Source organism: Semicossyphus pulcher, unplaced genomic scaffold (genome assembly GCF_022749685.1).
Source record: "Semicossyphus pulcher isolate SPU_LCO1_2020_fin unplaced genomic scaffold, fSemPul1.0.p SCAF_15, whole genome shotgun sequence".
Lineage (NCBI taxonomy): Eukaryota > Metazoa > Chordata > Actinopteri > Labriformes > Labridae > Semicossyphus > Semicossyphus pulcher.
Genome location: NW_027211659.1, coordinates 15,473,909 through 15,491,329, shown reverse-complemented (window position 1 = coordinate 15,491,329; position 17,421 = coordinate 15,473,909). Strand labels below are relative to the sequence as shown.

The 17,421-nt window shown below is 43.9% G+C and overlaps 1 protein-coding gene across 1 annotated transcript; it reads right to left on the bottom strand.

The window, feature by feature from the left end:
- Positions 1 to 966: 966 nt before the first annotated feature.
- LOC138592490 (matrix-remodeling-associated protein 5-like) lies at positions 967 to 17,116 on the bottom strand. Its single transcript, XM_069663311.1, has 11 exons — positions 16,929 to 17,116; positions 16,681 to 16,810; positions 14,980 to 15,221; positions 14,426 to 14,577; positions 10,208 to 13,668; positions 8,790 to 8,931; positions 7,938 to 8,073; positions 5,853 to 7,046; positions 5,543 to 5,750; positions 4,690 to 4,911; positions 967 to 4,343 (listed from the first exon to the last, which is right to left on the bottom strand). Exons 1-11 carry the CDS (start codon positions 17,114 to 17,116, stop codon positions 2,310 to 2,312), a joined length of 8,109 nt encoding a protein of 2,702 aa, XP_069519412.1. The 3' UTR covers positions 967 to 2,309.
- Between the last annotated feature and the right edge of the window lie 305 nt (positions 17,117 to 17,421).

Sequence of the window (17,421 nt, the reverse complement as noted above, 5' to 3'; positions counted from 1 at the left end):
CAGACTACTTATACACTACTATACTATACTGTACTATACTACTACAATAAGCGCCGGTGAGCAGCCCTCTGAAATTGAGGTTGTGGATGCTGCCAGCGCAAAAAAGACGCTGTTAGTGGACACAGGCCCTTAAGCGAGACAGCCCTATCAGCAGAAACTGCATTCTGTATAATTTAAATACATTACAAATTACAAAGTGGGTAGTCTAACCCTCAAGCATTCACTTTAGTCCTGGGTCTGTTTCCGAGTTGTATGTTTGTATTTCCAGCTCAATATGCAGTGCTGTATGTTTACACCATTAACAGCAGATAAAATGTATTAAAATTTTATTGATATGATTAAAATACCTTGAACTATTGCCTCAGAGTGCAATGGAAAAAGGGATGTAGAAGCAGTTCCCAACTGGAAACAGTCTCAAAGTTATAGTACACGGCATGTATGGTGTGACGTCGCTACTGACAATTAAAACAATTGTGATTCATTCGGATATAATCAACAGCAGCTGTCTTTGATGTTCGGTATAAATACATATGTCATGTGTAACTTCATGTATATAATATATATATGTATTTAACTCTTTAAAGGACTCAGAATGAACACCACTTGCAGGTGTGAGCGTAGGGTGGTGCGCGGTGCTGCTGCTGTGTGTTTTATTGCATTTCCCAGAGAGTTCGATGATGTCATCAACATGTGTCTCATCTACAGTTAAGAACCCATTTCCTGGTTTGACAGCTGAGCTGGGGATAAAGAGGTTTCTGTTCTCATAATATACGAAAGAAAAACTGACCTTCCTCGCTCCTGCTCTCCCACTGGGTGTTTTCTTTTCTCACTCACTCAAACACACTGAATGTGTACCATATTTCCAAGTGTAAGTGTGCTTCTGCTGCTGGCATTTCACCGAGTAAACACTTTAAATTCTTTTCCATTTTTATTTATAAAATGAAGTTGTGAAAAATACAGCAAGCATTCCTCGTGACTAGTGAGACATCAAACATACAGTATATAATAATATTTAATCATTTCTCCCTTTATGGCAAAACACTGGCGTCTTACAACAGAGTCTTTACAAGACAAATAATTTAAGCACAAATGAAAACATTAAAAAGGAAACGCGATAGCTATAAGATGCTGGCTTCGCGCACAAGCTTAGGACAGGCTCTTGAATTACACGCACATTTATACAGTCTTTCATATCAAAATAATCACAAAGAGCGCTCTTCAAAGAATTGGTTATTGTGCTTACATGAAAGCTCCTTGACCATATCTCATTCTGCCCCAGTAATGCTGTGAGGGTGTGAGATACAGTCATGGTGGCAGAACAATATATGTTAAGGTTTGAACCCCAGAAGTTAGTCAGAAAACATGTAAACAAGTTCTTAAGAAGCTGGTGTTATGGTGAATCATCATGCTGACGCCCTCAAACATCATAGCTGTTACAGATTACATGTATACAAAGTACAATGCAAATAAGGCTGCCAATTTCATTTTGCTACATATGCACTGTAATAATAAAATCCAACCTTTAGTAATATGTCGTTTATAAATAAAAACTGCACAAAGTATTTTAAATATCACAAAGAAGTTATGAATCCAAATACTATATTTGTGAATTAAGGCCCAATTGTAGTTCAGTGTTAGAAAATGATTGCACACTAATACAATATAGCACTCAGCAAAGCAAAGCACTCCTGTCTTCTAACAGTACCGAAATGTTTTGTTTTCTTTTGGTTTTGATTTGTTGTTTTTTTTGTAATTTGTAAAAAAAGAAAATAGAATAATTCTAAAATTATCTGTGAAAACCATGAAAGCTGCGGGGTGGTTTTCCCTACAAAAATGACACTGCAGTTATTGTCATTGGCCACCTGAAAGTAGTCCACACATAGACATTGTATTTGTGCAGCACTCATTAATATGCTGTGCATTTTATGTAACTTCATTGTGTTTTAGTCCCTTTCAGACAGACAACAAGGTACAACAGATAAATGGTGTAGCACCAGCTGAATAAACAGACACAAATTATTAGTTAACGCAGAGAGAAATGCACAACACTGTATCTTCAGAATCTTGCCATAAAAAAAATTACAGTATTGAAAACAAAGTCTTACATTAAAAATACATCAATGAGGCATATACTTGTTTATTAGAAGTGTCTTTCTGAGATTAAACAGTATCTTGCAGTTCCTTTGGGCATGTGGGACACAAAGTGTTAATAGTTCAGGAGTTCATTCACCAGCACAGAAGACAGGTGAAGTCTCTTTCTGCTGCACGTTTGTGTGTTTGTATGCGTGTGTGTGTTTATCTTGACCCCATTATATAACATGCAGGTAGGTCGCCTTGGTGTCCACTCCGATTACATTCCTGGCAGTGCATCTATAAAACCCTGTATCTCTACTCGTCGGGTTTTGTATCACCAAGGAACCCTGAGGACTAAGGTAGCGGTTGCCATAGATACGAGCCTGACCCATCACCCTGAGTTGTGTCAGGTCTGGTGTTTCCCAGGTAACTGTCGCCCGAGGGGTTGCTATGGTCAGGCATGGCAGCTCCACAGCGACACCGGGTCGTGTGTAGGTCACAGGGGAGGGGCCTGTTGTGATGCGCGGTGGGTAGGCGATAACAATCACAGGAACAGTGACGACTGAAACTGAGTCGGGTTCAGTGGATCTGCAAGTGTAGGTACCGCGGTCAAACACGGAGGCCTGTAGCACCGTTAGAGTTCCATCCTGTTGGACTTGAAATCGGCCGGAATCTGCGCTCTCACCCCGGGACAGGACCTTGCCACTGGGCATGGTCCACGAGAGAGAGCCCTGGGTGTATCCATTGGAAGCAGGGCAAAGCAGGCGAAGGGTTTCTCCATTAATGATGCTCAGCAAGGGGGCAGTTCTGGTGCTCACTGCTGGTTCTGTGGCAGGGCCAGATGAGCGGGGTGGAGGGCCAACTGGACGAGGCACAGCCGGATAAAAAGGCCCTCTGTGTAGAGGCTTTTGAGTAGTGGGCACTCCTGGGTTAGGCAATTTAATCAATCCAGAACTTCCCTGCACAGGTCGATCCACAGTCGTTGACCTGTGTGCAGATGCCTCAGAGACTTCCAGCTCAACCTGTATCCTCGTCTCTCCTCTATCACCTCGGACCACACATACCAAGGTCCCACTATCACTCGCCCGCAAGCCTCGCAGCTCCAAGGAGCCGTTTCGGTGCACAGTGAGTCGGCTGCCATAATAAGGAGCTGGCAACACACCATTACCAGGTAGAAGCCAGGCCAGACGTGGGAGAGGGGAGCCTTGGGACGGACAGGGCAAAATAACAGTTTGACCTTTCACTGCTAGCTGCTTTACTGTCCTTACCACATCCGCAACGGTGTTAGAGTTTTTAGTACCTGTATTGCTAGCAGCAACACCAGTACTACTTGAACCAGCACTATTCCTGCTATTATCATTGATCACACCTGTATTACTACCCCTGCCGAACACATTTCCTCTGATTGTGCCAGACACACTGGTGCTATAAACTCCAACATTTCTTGAAATACCACCACCACTGTTCGCATCATTAGTACTCTTTCCTGCAATTACTTCATTATTAGTAGTCCCTGGATTCCTTTCTACAATAACTGTGCTTTGACTGTTACTCACACTATTGATGCCAGGTCCATTTCTATTTATTCCAACGTTATCCGCTTTAATGCCAATATTCCCAGCACCGCTGACCCCGACACTGATTACACTGCTACCTAGTTGTGTTGTTATTCCACTGACAGGCCTGTTAAATGCATCTTGACTATCACTCCTTTGGGGAGGATTAAAGCCACTGGTTGCTACGCTAATACTAGTTTTTGGTACAATGTCTCCGATCCCACCGTTATTATCACTATGACCATTGTTGCTGCTGTTTATGCTACCAAGCTTGCTTGTGACTTTATTGTTGTTGTTGTCCCCTGTTCTACTGCTTTGTCCATTGCCAGGTCCATTACTAGCACTCCACCCTCTTCCTCCAACATGGCCAACAAGTCCATAGCTAGGAGCCTCAACCTCCAGCCGCACCACCATGCTGCTCCCCCCGGCTGAGTTGCTTGCTCTGCATGTATAGTTTCCTGTGTCGATCTTCTGAGCCATACGCACTTCCAGGGTTCCTTCAGATACTACCACCACCCGCTCTGAATAGAATCCAGATCCCAAACTTCGGGGGATGACTCGGTTTGTTGGGGAAAACCATGTCACTGTCGGGATAGGGTCTCCTGTGGGACGGCAGGGAATAGTGGCGGTTGCCCCCTGACGTACTTTGATGACCTGGTAGCTTCTCTCATCAGTGAAGGTGGGTGGAGACGTCATCATGATCTTTACCTTGACCTTTAAGTGTTGAATTCAAATGAAGGAAATAAATGTCAGGTCATTAAAATAAATGAATGTTCTTAGATTTTTCTTCAGAAAATGTCTCACCTTTGAAGCTTAATCCAAAAGGCAACTGGACTTGGTTAAAGTTCTCTGCAGCTTCTGTAGTACTGTACTAATGACCTATAGAGACTTATATTTTCTAGCTCCGTCCACCAGTCAGTTTATAATTAAAAATAAAAAAGCCTTTTGGATGAGAGGTTAAACGTCTTCAAGAACTTCAACCAAGTCCAGTCACCTTTTGGATTAAGCTTTGAATTACTATGACCCAGGTTACTGAGAACCTTCACAGACTTCTTCTTACCTTCATTGTGTCTTTCCCTCCTTGATTTTCGGCGTAACACGTATACTCTCCTTCCTCTCCCATACCCACAGCTGGAACCAGTAACGTCCCATTGTCAAACACTGTTAGCCTCCGAGTTCGTCTTCCTCTGTCTTCCTCCTGCAGCACACTGTTCACCATAGTTCCATCTGGTAGGCTCCAACGGACAGCTGGGTCAGGCAGCCCTGATGCTTGGCAGTCCACCTGCAAGGCACAATAACAGTATTGCAGGCTTTCATTTCTTTCATATCTTCTCTTTGGAGGATTGATACATACTGTACCATATATTTAGGCTTTATTAGGCAGTGCTTTATTAGGCCTTAAAAATGTAAGCTGACAATGAGAAATGCTTTAGGCAACCACTCAAAAAGTCATCATTTTACTCATGAATGTTGGAATGCAATAGAAAATGAAGGCCAACAAATTCCTATAGTAATATGGTAATATGATGTCCTCTTTCTTGCATTTCACCCTGTTTGACATTATTTCCATTAAGCTATTAAATATTCATGTTTGTGTGTGTACTATCCCCTGCAGGCTGCTGCTGATGATTCATATGAGGCCATGACCCAACAGGTCTTTCTGTTCTTTCTTTTTGAGACTACAAAAATAGGGCTCTGAAATCTCAACAGCTGAGATGTGGTAAATGGGTTCTTTTATGTTTTAAGCAAGATCCATGAAGATCCCGCATATCCGTTGTGTGGATTACGGGAAAAGAACACATTATCCGCCAATATCGTCACACTGAACTCACCCAATAATTGCTTTTATTTGTTTATTGACTAAACAATGTTATTAGGAGCTAGACAAAAAGTAAATACCCCTCTTTGCTCACCTTCAGTGGTTTGCCAAACAACACCATGTGATTGAGTGGCTGCTTGGGTTCAATTTTGGCAGGCTTGGTAGCCACAGAGACACGCAGGAGGCGATAATCATCTGCGACCTTGTTTCGTGCGATACAGAGGTAGTCTCCAGAATCCTTCTCTGTGACTGCTTGAACTGACAGGGTGCCATTAGGATACACTTTCAGACGTCGTTCAAAACTAAAATTCAGAAGTTGGCAAACACAGAATTAGAATAATACACAATGAGAAACAAAAGCTAAAGAATAACTTGTGTAATTTTTCAACCCATATCAGGTGTACCTGAAGTGCATGTCCACCAGCTTCCTGTTGGGTGTCCTCCAAATGATGATGGGTGTTGGGTTGCCAGTTACAGAGCAGTGGAGCTGCAAAATCCCCCCATAGTGGATAGTATTGATAGAGGGTGATGTAGAGACAATACGCGCTTTACTGAAGGGGGAGACAGGAAGGGGATACAAAACAGCTGAGCCTCCCTTTTTGTCAGAGGGGGGAGAAGTAACTCTTGTGTTGTTTACAATGCCGATTGAGACTTTGGTGTTATTTGTAGCCACTGTTGAGGGCGGGGAGAGAGAGGAGGGTTTTGCTTTGTGGATATAGGCCAAGTGTGTGGGGGAGGCAGTGACTGGTTTATTGATTTTAGGAGGTGAGTTAGTGGACTGGAGTTGATGTGGGTGAGAAGATGAGCTAGAAGAGCTGGGGGAGAGCGGCAAGGTTCTGGATCTATCAAAGAGGGATGGAGGGGAGAGTCTTGGGGAGATGAATGGATTTGAAGGGTGGCTAGGGTTTGGCATATTTCTGTCTTTATGGACCAAAGGAGAAGATGGTTTTTCAGTGGCAACTGCTTTTGCCCCTTCCTTTCTTGCTACTCCTTCAATTTCTACCCTCACTGTTCTTTTATCAGTGCCGACAGCATTACTTGCTGTGCACTCATAGTTCCCTGAGTCTTTAGGCCCAACACTTCGAATATGCAGCGTCCCATTGGGCAAGACAAAAAGGTTCCCATGGACAAACTGGGATGTACGAACTAAAGTCCCATCTGGAATTCGCCAGCGCAGAGTTGGTGGCGGGGCACCTCGAGCGGAGCAGTGAGCATACAGAGGCCTCCCTGGAGACAAGAGCAAGTGTTCATCTTTGTGTTGCTGTATCACAGGGGGCAGAGAGGACACGTGTACACGCACAGAGGCACTGGCAGCACCTGCTGAGTTGGAGGCCACACAGCGATACACTCCTCTGTCGCTGGGTAAAGTTACAGAGATATGGAGGGTTCCATTTGTGTCCATAGCAATGCGGCTGGTGGAGGGGGAGGTGGAGGTCAGGACAGAACGATCAGGTAGAACCCAGGAGAGCAGAGGGGTAGGAATGCCGTCTGCCTGGCACTCTAAGTGCAACTCTCCCCCCTGATGAATGGTGGCTTCTCTGTAGCTGGCCAGCTGCATCCGAGGGGGGCGGGTCCACACTTCCAGGGTGGTTAGCAATCTATAATGGAAGACAAAGCGGAAACAAACCCAATATAGCATTACATAAACAGATTTTAAGCATGTCAAATATACATTTTAAATGAAAACAAACCACTGCAGATTGTATATTTCATAAGATACGTTAAAGAATCACCCAAAGGGAAACACAATTAAACCAAGAATCCTGAGAAATGTTAAACTCGAGTTACACACACACACACACACACATTGGATCACACGTTTATACAAAAATGTTATCAACAAATTGTCCTACTTGAAAAATGCTGATTCAAGTATGTCTGTAACAGCGTTTGCACCCGATAAGCTCGCATTTAAATACCAACAGAACACACTAATACTAGTAATTAAATTGCAGTGTGCCTCAGGCCTCCCTAATTTACACTGAAAATACTGTGTCCCATGGTCATCATGTTTTGTTGGTATTTTCCCAACTTAATTTGCAAAACAAATTCAGCTTTTCAGGTGCAGATTTTAATCAGATCATAGATTTCAAATAGAAACAAACCATACTGTAAATGAAACATTTAGGAAGCACCCAAAGGCCTACATACACAAAGCCACCACGGATCCCAAGAAATGTTCTTCACACACATTGGGTAACACATTTTAAACACAGATTTCATAAAGAAAGATTTTTAAATAACTTCTGGCTGCTAAAAATGTGGATTCAAGAATGTCTGTAACTGTTTTGGCACCCGAAAAGATGAATTTGTTTCACAAATTAAGTGGGGAAAATACCAACAGAACATACATAATACCCAGTAATTAAATTGCAGTGTGCCTCAGGCCTCTGTAATTTATACTGAAAATATTGTGTCCCATGGTAATTATAACTGAATGGCTAAGTATACACTGCATTAATATTCATGACGAGTATCAGTAGTCTCACCTGTCACGACCCAGAAAGCTGTGTGCACTGCAGATGTATGTGCCCCTGTCCTGCAGCTGAACATTCTGGATAACAAGGGTGCCATTTGGCAAGACCTCAAATCGTTGAGCCCTGGAGTGGATTGACATCACTGCTCCTGAAAGAGGGAGAGAGACAGTTTGACAGTCAGACAGACAGCAAAGGAGAGCAGAAGTGAGCAGTCAGAGTGGGAAAAACAGAGACAAATAGGGAAAGAAAGTTAGACAGTGAGTAAGAGACGGAGGAAAGGAGGATCAGGGACAGGCCAAGTGGCACAGCATGAAGTAAAGTCAGTGATGCAATGCACAAAATGTTCCATTACTTTCTTTCAATATGCTTTTCCCACATGGAAAGGGAGAGAAAAGCTGATTGTTTGCATGCCAGTGAGTAAAAGTGGGTGTTAATGGGTTATTTCATCAGTGTAAAATGTGTTCATATTCTCAGTTACAGCACATGTGAAAGCTGAGATTGATTCCCTTTCAGAGAGTAAATACAAACCTTTATTTATTCCGTATTGTACAGTCTGTAGTTTTTAATCATAAAGATGACAGGTATTTGCACAGATAACTGAATTCTGAATGAAAAATAACATTGTTTGTGTTTCCCAGCATAATTAAAAACAAGAACTGGAGCCTGTTCCAGAAAGCAAGTTTACAGAGTAATGTGGAATACTTAGTTTTCAGCAGTGAACCAGATTTGACAGAGCTCATGGATTATTTAAGGTAACCTTAATTTGAAGATAAAACTGAAAATTGCTTTAAACATTCATATATTTAAATGTGTGTTGTGCCTGTGCCGACATAAACTTGTGCATATTTGCTGCACTATTCATACCTGTGGCGACCTTGGTCCATGTGATAGAAGGCTTCGGCTCTCCTTGAGCTTCACAAGCCAGCCTGGCAGTACTCTCTGCTGGGATCGACACCGTCCTGATGTGTGGATCTGCAATCCTCGGTTTGGATCTCACAGCTGCAGTCTAGAATAAAGATTTAGAAAACAGATCATAAGGACATAAATGTTAAGTATAACAAAAAATAATGAAATAAGTTATAAATATTTATAATTGGAGGGCATCTGAAAGAATGTCTCCACGAAAGAAAGTTCTTCAACTTGCAAAAACTTTTAATTAACTAAAGAGGATGTGATTTGAGAACTTAAGTTTAGAAATGTCTCAAAAAGTTAGTTAAGAACTTAGCGGTATTGACATTAATATGTGGACACTTAAACAAAACAATAGCAAAAAAATATATATACACTATATCGCCTGTTCAGGGTCGCAGGGGGGTAGGTTCACCCTGGACTGATCGCCAGTCAATCACTGGGCTGACACATAGAGACAACCTTTCACGCTCACATTCAGGCCTATGGGCAATTCATTGAACAAGCATGTCTTTGGACTGTGGCAGGAAGCCAGAGTACCCGGAGTACCCACGCATGCATGGGGAGAACATGCAAACTCCACACAGGAAGGCCCACTATGTCCAAACCGGGATTCGAACCAGGAACATTCTAGCTGTGAGGCGACAGCGCTAACCACTGGTCACACTTGTTGTACAATACAATCACGCATTCATTGCAGTACTCTGATCCCTGATTTAGAATCAGTGGTGTTGGACCCAGAGGTTTGGTTTGCAGAGGCATGCCAACAGAACTGTAGACATTAATTAACAATTGATTTTATTTAAATCCCTGCGGATTAGGTTCTGAAAACACATGATGTTGATAATTATGGAACATGTGTTTTTCATCTCCTCTTAACTTCTCCGGAAAATCCATGAAATTGAAGAATTGTCAGAAACATCCCTCAGGTTTAATAGCAGGTCATGGGGATACAGATTAGACTATTTTCAGATCTATTGTGCATTTCTGCTAAGCTGGTGCTCCAGGGCTTGCAGAGTCTGGTGTTGTCTGTGAATGTGTGTGTGTGTGTGTGCGTTTCTTTATATATTGTTATAGCACTTACTTAGAAAAGAAATGTTGATATGCCTTCCCCCTAGCTGGCAAAAATATCTTAATACATACGTATGGACTGCAAACTACATTTAAGAGTGCGCTTGACTAATTTAATGAATGGCTAGGAACAAAGAGTAGAAAAATAGAGGCCCATTAAATGGATTAGCCATTATTTCACAAATAAAGAAGAAATTATGGTCATAGCTTGGCTCTAAGTATTTTTGTAATCTATGTGCTTGCTTTAAGACCATTTTCCACAAAATAGCCTTATTATGTAACATGAATTGATTTTAACTCACCTCAGGGGCAGAAGGGAGTGAAGAGGAGGGGGGCCGCTGTGGCCTGCTGCTGTGAGAATCAGGAATAGAATTAGCTCCAGGATTCTTCCATTCAGTAGGGGGTCTACTCTGGTTTGTAGCCCCAGAAACAGGCTTCCTCCCGGGGTCGACTTGTTCAACGCTCGGCCTCTCTTTGGGTGATGCAGTGGTACGTGGAGATGTCATTCTTGTCGTAGAAGTAGAAGGTGCACTGGGTGTAGATGCTGTTGTTGTGGTGGTGGGAGAAGTTTTGGCTGATAATGTAATTATAGTACGTGTAGTGGGTACAGTAGTTTTAGTAGTGGTTGTTGCAGTCGTAGTAGTGGTGGTTGGAATAGCTTTCCGTGAGATTGTAGTGCTTGTAGCGGTGGTAGTAGTAGTAGTTGTAGTAGTAGTGGGGCTTGTTGAAGAAGTAGTGAGAGTAGTAGATGTAACTATAGGAGTTGTTGTAGTAGTAGAGGTAAGAGTAGTTGTAATGGGACTCAGAGTAATATGAGTAAATGCAGTTGTTATGGGAAGTGTGTCCACACTGGCTGTAGGGGTAGACTTTACTGAACTAGTTGAATGAGTGCTCTTGAAAGTAGTTGAAGGAGCTGTTGTTATTTTAGCTGTAGTGGTGGCAGTTGTTGCTGCACTGGGGACTGTGGAGGAAGCAATGGTGGAGCGAGTGGGCGACACAGAGGCGAAGGACTGGGAAACATATGGTACACCCGACGAATTCCTCTCCGGCTCTTCACTGTGTTTGCTTGGGGGTCCATCAATATGTTCGCCAAATGCTGTGTGTGTAGGTGTCTCGGCGTGTGTGTCGACCACATGTGTCTGTGCGATGGCGGTGTCAGAGTGAGTGGGTGCTGGTGTCAGTGTGTTGAAGAGATTGGACTCTGTAGTGTCTGGGATGTTAGCTGAGTTAGTCATCATGTCTTTGTGTGCCTTTGTGTGAGGGAGGGATAATGAGGTGGTAGAGGAAGGAGAGGGAGTCACTGAGGGGGATACATATTTTGAGGAGGACATACCAATACTGTTAGAAACAGGAGGAGACAGAGGATTCATTGCAGCAGTCCTAAAACGGTCAGCTGGAGACGTGGTTGTTGACACCAGCAATAACGTATCAATTTGGTCTGTGGTATTCTCAGTTTGAGACCCTGGGTTTAGAGGGTCAGGGAGAGGTCGGGGTGAAGTCAAAGGTCGCCCCCTGGGCCTGTTGATGATTCGTCTTCTCTGTCCGATCCTCCTGCGAGAGTTCCAAGGGCTTTGAGGCCGGGAGTTTGGAACCAAATTCGGGACGAGTCCCTTTCGGGGAATCTGAGGCCTTGTTCGAGAGGGGTCGGGGTTTGCTTCTGGCTCATTTCCCTCACTTGCTTCTTGGACAATATCATTTGTTCCCGAGACTGGCTTAGATGTGACTTGTTCTTTCCATTTCTCTGGGTTTGTCACAGTCTCCGTCTGTGGAACTGTTTCCTGTGTGTGTACATGTGTCTCTGTCTCATTCTCTGTATCAGTCTGTGTTTCGGTTGACCTATCTGTCTCATTCTTTATCTCTGCGTCTGTTTGAGTGTCTGTGTTTGTCCCAATGTGTGTTGGCATTTCTGTGAGAACAGGGGGAATGGGCTGCAGGCCTTCCTTATTTAGATCACCGTCATCGACAGACGACCCTTCGGTTTCTTCTTCCACCTCTGCCACCTCAGTTTTTCTTTTATCTGTATCATCATCTCCCTCAAGTCTGTCTGTTTCTCCGCTTTTGCCTCTTCCCACCGGTTCAGCTGTGGCTTCTCCCTCTGCGGTGGGCTGGCTGTTATTATTATGAGCAGTCTTTTGTCTTATCTTAGCCAAGAGGTCAGCCCATTTCTGGGGATCTATCCTCTGTTTGTTTGTGGTAACTCTATGTCTGTTCTCAAAGCGGTTTCTTCTCTTGTCAGTGGATGAAACAGGCCGTCCTCCTCGTCTCAAGGGTCCTTCTCTTACAGGCACACGTCCTCTGGGCTGTCCGACTGGATAACGTCTGTTTGTTGAAGGTTGGAGAGGTCTTGGACGCCTCCTATTGCTACTTAGTGTTCTCTCTCCTTCTTCCTCCTCATCCCCCGATCCTTCCTCTACTTGATGTAGTAATGGAGCTCGTATCCTGGTTGATCTGCCAGCGGCTGACTGTGGCCCTCTGGGATATGAAGTCCTCAGTGTAGTGGGATATCGTGACTTTAATTCCAGGTGAATGGACAGAGAATTACTGCCATATTGGTTGATCGCAATGCAGCGGTAATGACCAGCATCCCTCTGAGAAGGATTCGGCAGATAGAGGCTTCCATTAGATTGTATAGTGAGCCCACCTGATACAGCTGATCCACGCCGTACTATGTTTCCATCTGGTAAAATCCAACTCATATAAGGTTCTGGGGAACCAGAAGCCTCGCAAGACAGACTGACATGCTCTCCAACTGCTCCTGTGACAGGAGGTCCCACTAGCTCTCCTGAAGGAGGAGTAGAGGAGTCCTCAACTGCCAGGCGCAAAGGGAGAACATCCACATCCCTGCCTGCCCGTGCTACACAGTAGTAGATCCCGGCATCTGAGAGTTGCACTTTTTGTATAAGTAAACCTGAGGCTGAAGCAGAGAGTCGACCATCTATGGTCCTGGAGGGGGAGACGAGCTTAGATCCATCTGAGAGAATCCACTCTACTTTAGGGTTACCAGAACCCAGAAGAGGGCATGATAGCTCCAGCTTACTGCCTGCTACTGTTGCCAATGCTTTGGTGGTATGATTAGTCGAAATGAGCAACCATGGATGAAATGAGGAATGAGAAATAGGGTCAGGATGAGCTGAAACCCTTGTTGAGTATATGATTTGAACTTTGACTCCGTTAGATTGCGCTCTGTTCAGCTGAATGCTAATGGCCGGCTGTAGCAACCATTGCTGTCTGGCTTTAACAGAAGCTTTGACTCCAGTGTGATAATATCCGTCTGTCTCTGCTGTTTGCCTGTAGCGGTAGGCCAATGCCGGGGCTTTACTCAGCATGATCTCCCTCTCCAGGCGAACCGCTGTTTCACTGTAGTACGCTAGAATCCTCCAAAGTGTCTCATAGCTATTTCTTTCCACGGGGCAATCCAGGGCGAGCGACATAGCAAGAGGGAGAGGAGAAGAGGAGGAGAGGGAGAGATCTGGAGGAGGAGCAATATCCTGGGAATCGGATGTGTGAGTGATGTTGCAGCTCAGATCTACACTGTTCCCCTGTTGGTCGGACAGACTAAGAGAAGCATCGCCTAAAGGGTTTCTGAAGGACTCTCTTGAGTGGATTTCACTGAGTTCTGTATCCAAAGGTGTGTCTCTTCCTGGAGAGGGTATGACAGGCACTGTGCATAACAGATCCATCTGATCAAACAATCCCTGCCCTTGAAGGGATTTTGGGGAGGCACAGGTTGGACACTGAGGGCCTCCAGGACATTTCATCAAACCTAATTGAAAGAGACAGAAAAATGTACGTTATAAAATGCAGAATGAATCTCTGCGCATGACATAAAAGCAACTCTACAAACATTAGTGCACGTTTCAGCTATCTGCACATATTAGTGGTGTCATACATTAGTCATGCCGGCTCCTCTTAAGCTTTCATTACCCTTTATATCTCTCGCTAATTTGGTATGGTTACTTCATTGACTCATAAATCAGAAATATGCATCACTTCATTTAGACGCAGCAATCATTAACCTATATTTCATCTGCCTGAACACATCACTGCTGTCATCATGGATTAGTCACGGCAGGTTAAGTCTGGCATATCAATGAGACACATTTTCCGGTCGAGCCTTCTCTCACATCTCAATAACAGCGTCAGGACTGACTGGAAAAGATACAGAAAATAAAGGAAAACAGGGAGGGGTGTGTGATGAGAAGCAGGTGGAGAGATGTCTGAGGTACCGAGATAACAAAACCAGATGTATTAAAAAGGACATTTATGTCTTTTTTTTATATCACTGGGCTGGATTATATATATTATATTGCTGCATTTAGACTGTTTATAGGCTGAAATTATCAACAAATGAGTCTTCGCTTTCTCAGTCCTGTTCTTTCTCACCTTAACCCTTTATCTATTCCGTCTCTGTTAGTCACGCAACCATATTTTTGCATCTGTCTGACCTGAACTTGCTCAAAGAGACAACGAATAACCAACGTAAAACATGAAAAGAACAATATTTTAGATGTGACATTCACCTGGATGAGCCAGACTCCATGTGAGAAACCAATTCATGCTGCAGTCACAGCTCCACGGATTGTCCTGCAGCACAAGAGTCTCCAGTAGAGGTGCTGTTGCCAAGGTCTCGCTGGGCAGAGAGCTCAGACTGTTGTTGGAAAGGTCTATGTGTCTGTAGAAGGAAAGAAAAGAAAAGATTAAGATGAAAAGGGGGAGGGACAACTCAGAGGTTGAATCAAAGTCATTGAGGAATGGATGAAAAGGAGTGGGAGTGGGCAGTGAGTGGTGACAGGTTAGACTGAAATCATCCATCATTTTTATCATTTCCATCCACGTTCAGACAAGTGATACAAGTGGATCAGAAAATGGGTAAAGAAACAATTCAATACAGGGGCCTATCTGATAGAGGTTTACTTGTTCAATATAGCTGTAATAGATTTTGCAGACAACAGTAAGCTAACATTCCTTACTCGTTCTCCAAACCACCAGCAGGGCAATATCTGCCTGATCTCAAATATTTTGTGCTTCCCTACCGATGAATATTACATGATGTGCTTCAAGTGTTAAAGCTCACCTGAGTGTGGAGAAGTAATAAGTATTCAGGAGAGAGAGCGTGCACAGAGCGTGTGGGTGCAGCTGATGCAGCCGGTTCCCTTGCAGACGTAGCAGCCTGAGGCTAGGCAGCTGGAGCAGGGCCCGGGGGTGGATGTGCTGCAGGAGGTTGTGATCCAAGTACAGGCGCAGGAGTGAGGTCAGGCCAGAGAAGGTCAGAGATGAAGAGATCTCGCTCAGCTTGTTATAGCTCAGCTTTAGTATCTGTCGGGGGGCGGGGGAGGAAACGGAGTGAGCGGGAGAAAAGGAGGATTAGAGGAGCAATCAAAAAACAGACTTCAAGGCTGATGATGAAGAAAGCATGCTATGATCATAAGTCAGTCACTGGGCTCCACATGCTTGACAAATGACGTGAGGGGAATCAGAATGAGGATGAAGAGTTGGGTTATGAACTCTTCATAAGCAGAATGGCTGGAAGCAAGAATTTTAAAAATATGAGGAAGTACCATTTTAAATGTAAAAATGGAGAAATAGCCCACAGCTCATAACCAGGCGATATATATTTCTGCTGCCAGTTTATTGGGTCAAAGCAGGGGTGACTAAAAGGATATTCTAGCACTTAGGGTCTTCAACTTTTCAAATATGAAATTCAGCCCTTTATCATCAGCAGAAGACTCTCGGGGATCTTAAGTTTAAGAAGGCGCACCATGAAAACCAGGTTTTGGGACTGTGATTTTGCGAGGATTATGATAAATCTGCTCTCCAGGGAGGCTACTTAGCTGGAAGGGCTCCAGCTGCTGACAGATCTAGCACGTGAAGATGTCAGCACATGGAAATATGGTTCGTATTATCACACAATGGCAAATATATCAGCATCTGCCTGGGAGATGAAGGGAACAATTGCTGGTTGAGTAATATCACTTCCCCACAGAGTGCTGACTCTGCCCTAAGGTTGCAGCTAAGCTGTCCAGTGTGTTTCCTGTCACTGCAGCAGTTAAAAGAATGATGGGCAGTAAATATTATATTAGTCGTACTGAAATTAGAAAAATGTGCTTAAATATGAACCGAATCTTGCAACTGGTTTCACATATCAAAGGACAAACATATTTCTACAATGAATCCATTTGTTATTAACAGAATGACTGGCAGATTTAGGCACATTTATCAATGCAGCACCCTTTTCAAAATGTACCAAACCCCTTTGACAGATGATAAATATCTTCATAATCCCTTCATTACTCACATTAAAAACAGAAATCTGCTCTGACAAACTGTTTAAGTATGTTCATCTCTCATAGTTAGAGAGCACTGAGGATTGTAAACAACTTGTGCTCCACAAGGAAAGAGTTTAAGAGCTTCTGCAAAAAAGCACATTTGATAAAGTGCTGGAGTCCCTGCATGGTCCTCCCTGCCTGAGGCTGGAGAGGGATTAGACAACATTTTTTGGAGACTTACTCGAGTTTTGGTTTTCACATCTGTGTTGTGCAAAAAAACTCAACTCTCCAAAGAGTCAGAGGTTCAATGTCTGAGGAAACACTGGTTGATTGTCCGTGTTAACAGTCATAATACTGTATAATCCAGCAATGATAGTTCTGTTTAGCCAGGGATATAGGACAGTTTTACTGAGGGCTGCTGCTAGTCGCCTACTGTAGTTCCTACTGGTTTTGAATTGAAGTTTAATTGTTTTTTAATGTGCGTCAAGGTTGTTTTTCTTCCTGTTTACCTGTAATGATTTCAAATCCCTGAACACTGCATCTGGAAGATAGTGGAGGTCGTTACTGTGGAGCATCAGAAGCTCCACTTTCTTCAGCCCAGCCAGAGAGGTGTCATGGATCCTGCTGATGCTGTTGAACCTAAAACAGCACAGAAGCAGTATCATCAGCCTAAGACCCGAATAAGTTGTTTTAAATCAATGTTAGCTTAAGCACTTTAGCTTCTTATAAGTGCATGTGTTCACAGGCATTCCCTTACCCTAAGTTGATGCGGCGTGTGTGTGCAGGCAGGCCAGGAGGAATAGCAAACAGGGAACGAAAAGTACAGTGGACCTCGCTGGCCTGGTAGCAGTTACAGCTCCTTGGGCAGGCCTGGCCTGTAGGCACTGTGAGTGTCAGCGCCAGGAGAGCGAGCAGAGCCCCCGGCACACACACACTGCGACACATCTTCACTCCACGAGAGGAGAAGCTACACTGGGATTATCACTGCAAAGGAGAAAAGGGAAGTCAGGACTGATAGAGAGCAGCGAAAAGCCCTACAGTGATATGTCCAAAAATGTACAGTCTCTTTCTTTCTCCCTCACACACACAGGCACACACACGTCAAGTCTGTTTTAATCATACAGCCCAAAATCATACAGTTGCCTCAGGGGGATTTGCTGTCTGGAAAACACAAGAGACTCCCTATCCTTAGACACACACTGGAGCTATGCAGCCACACTCAGACATAGCACCTGTCTGAATGAAAACAG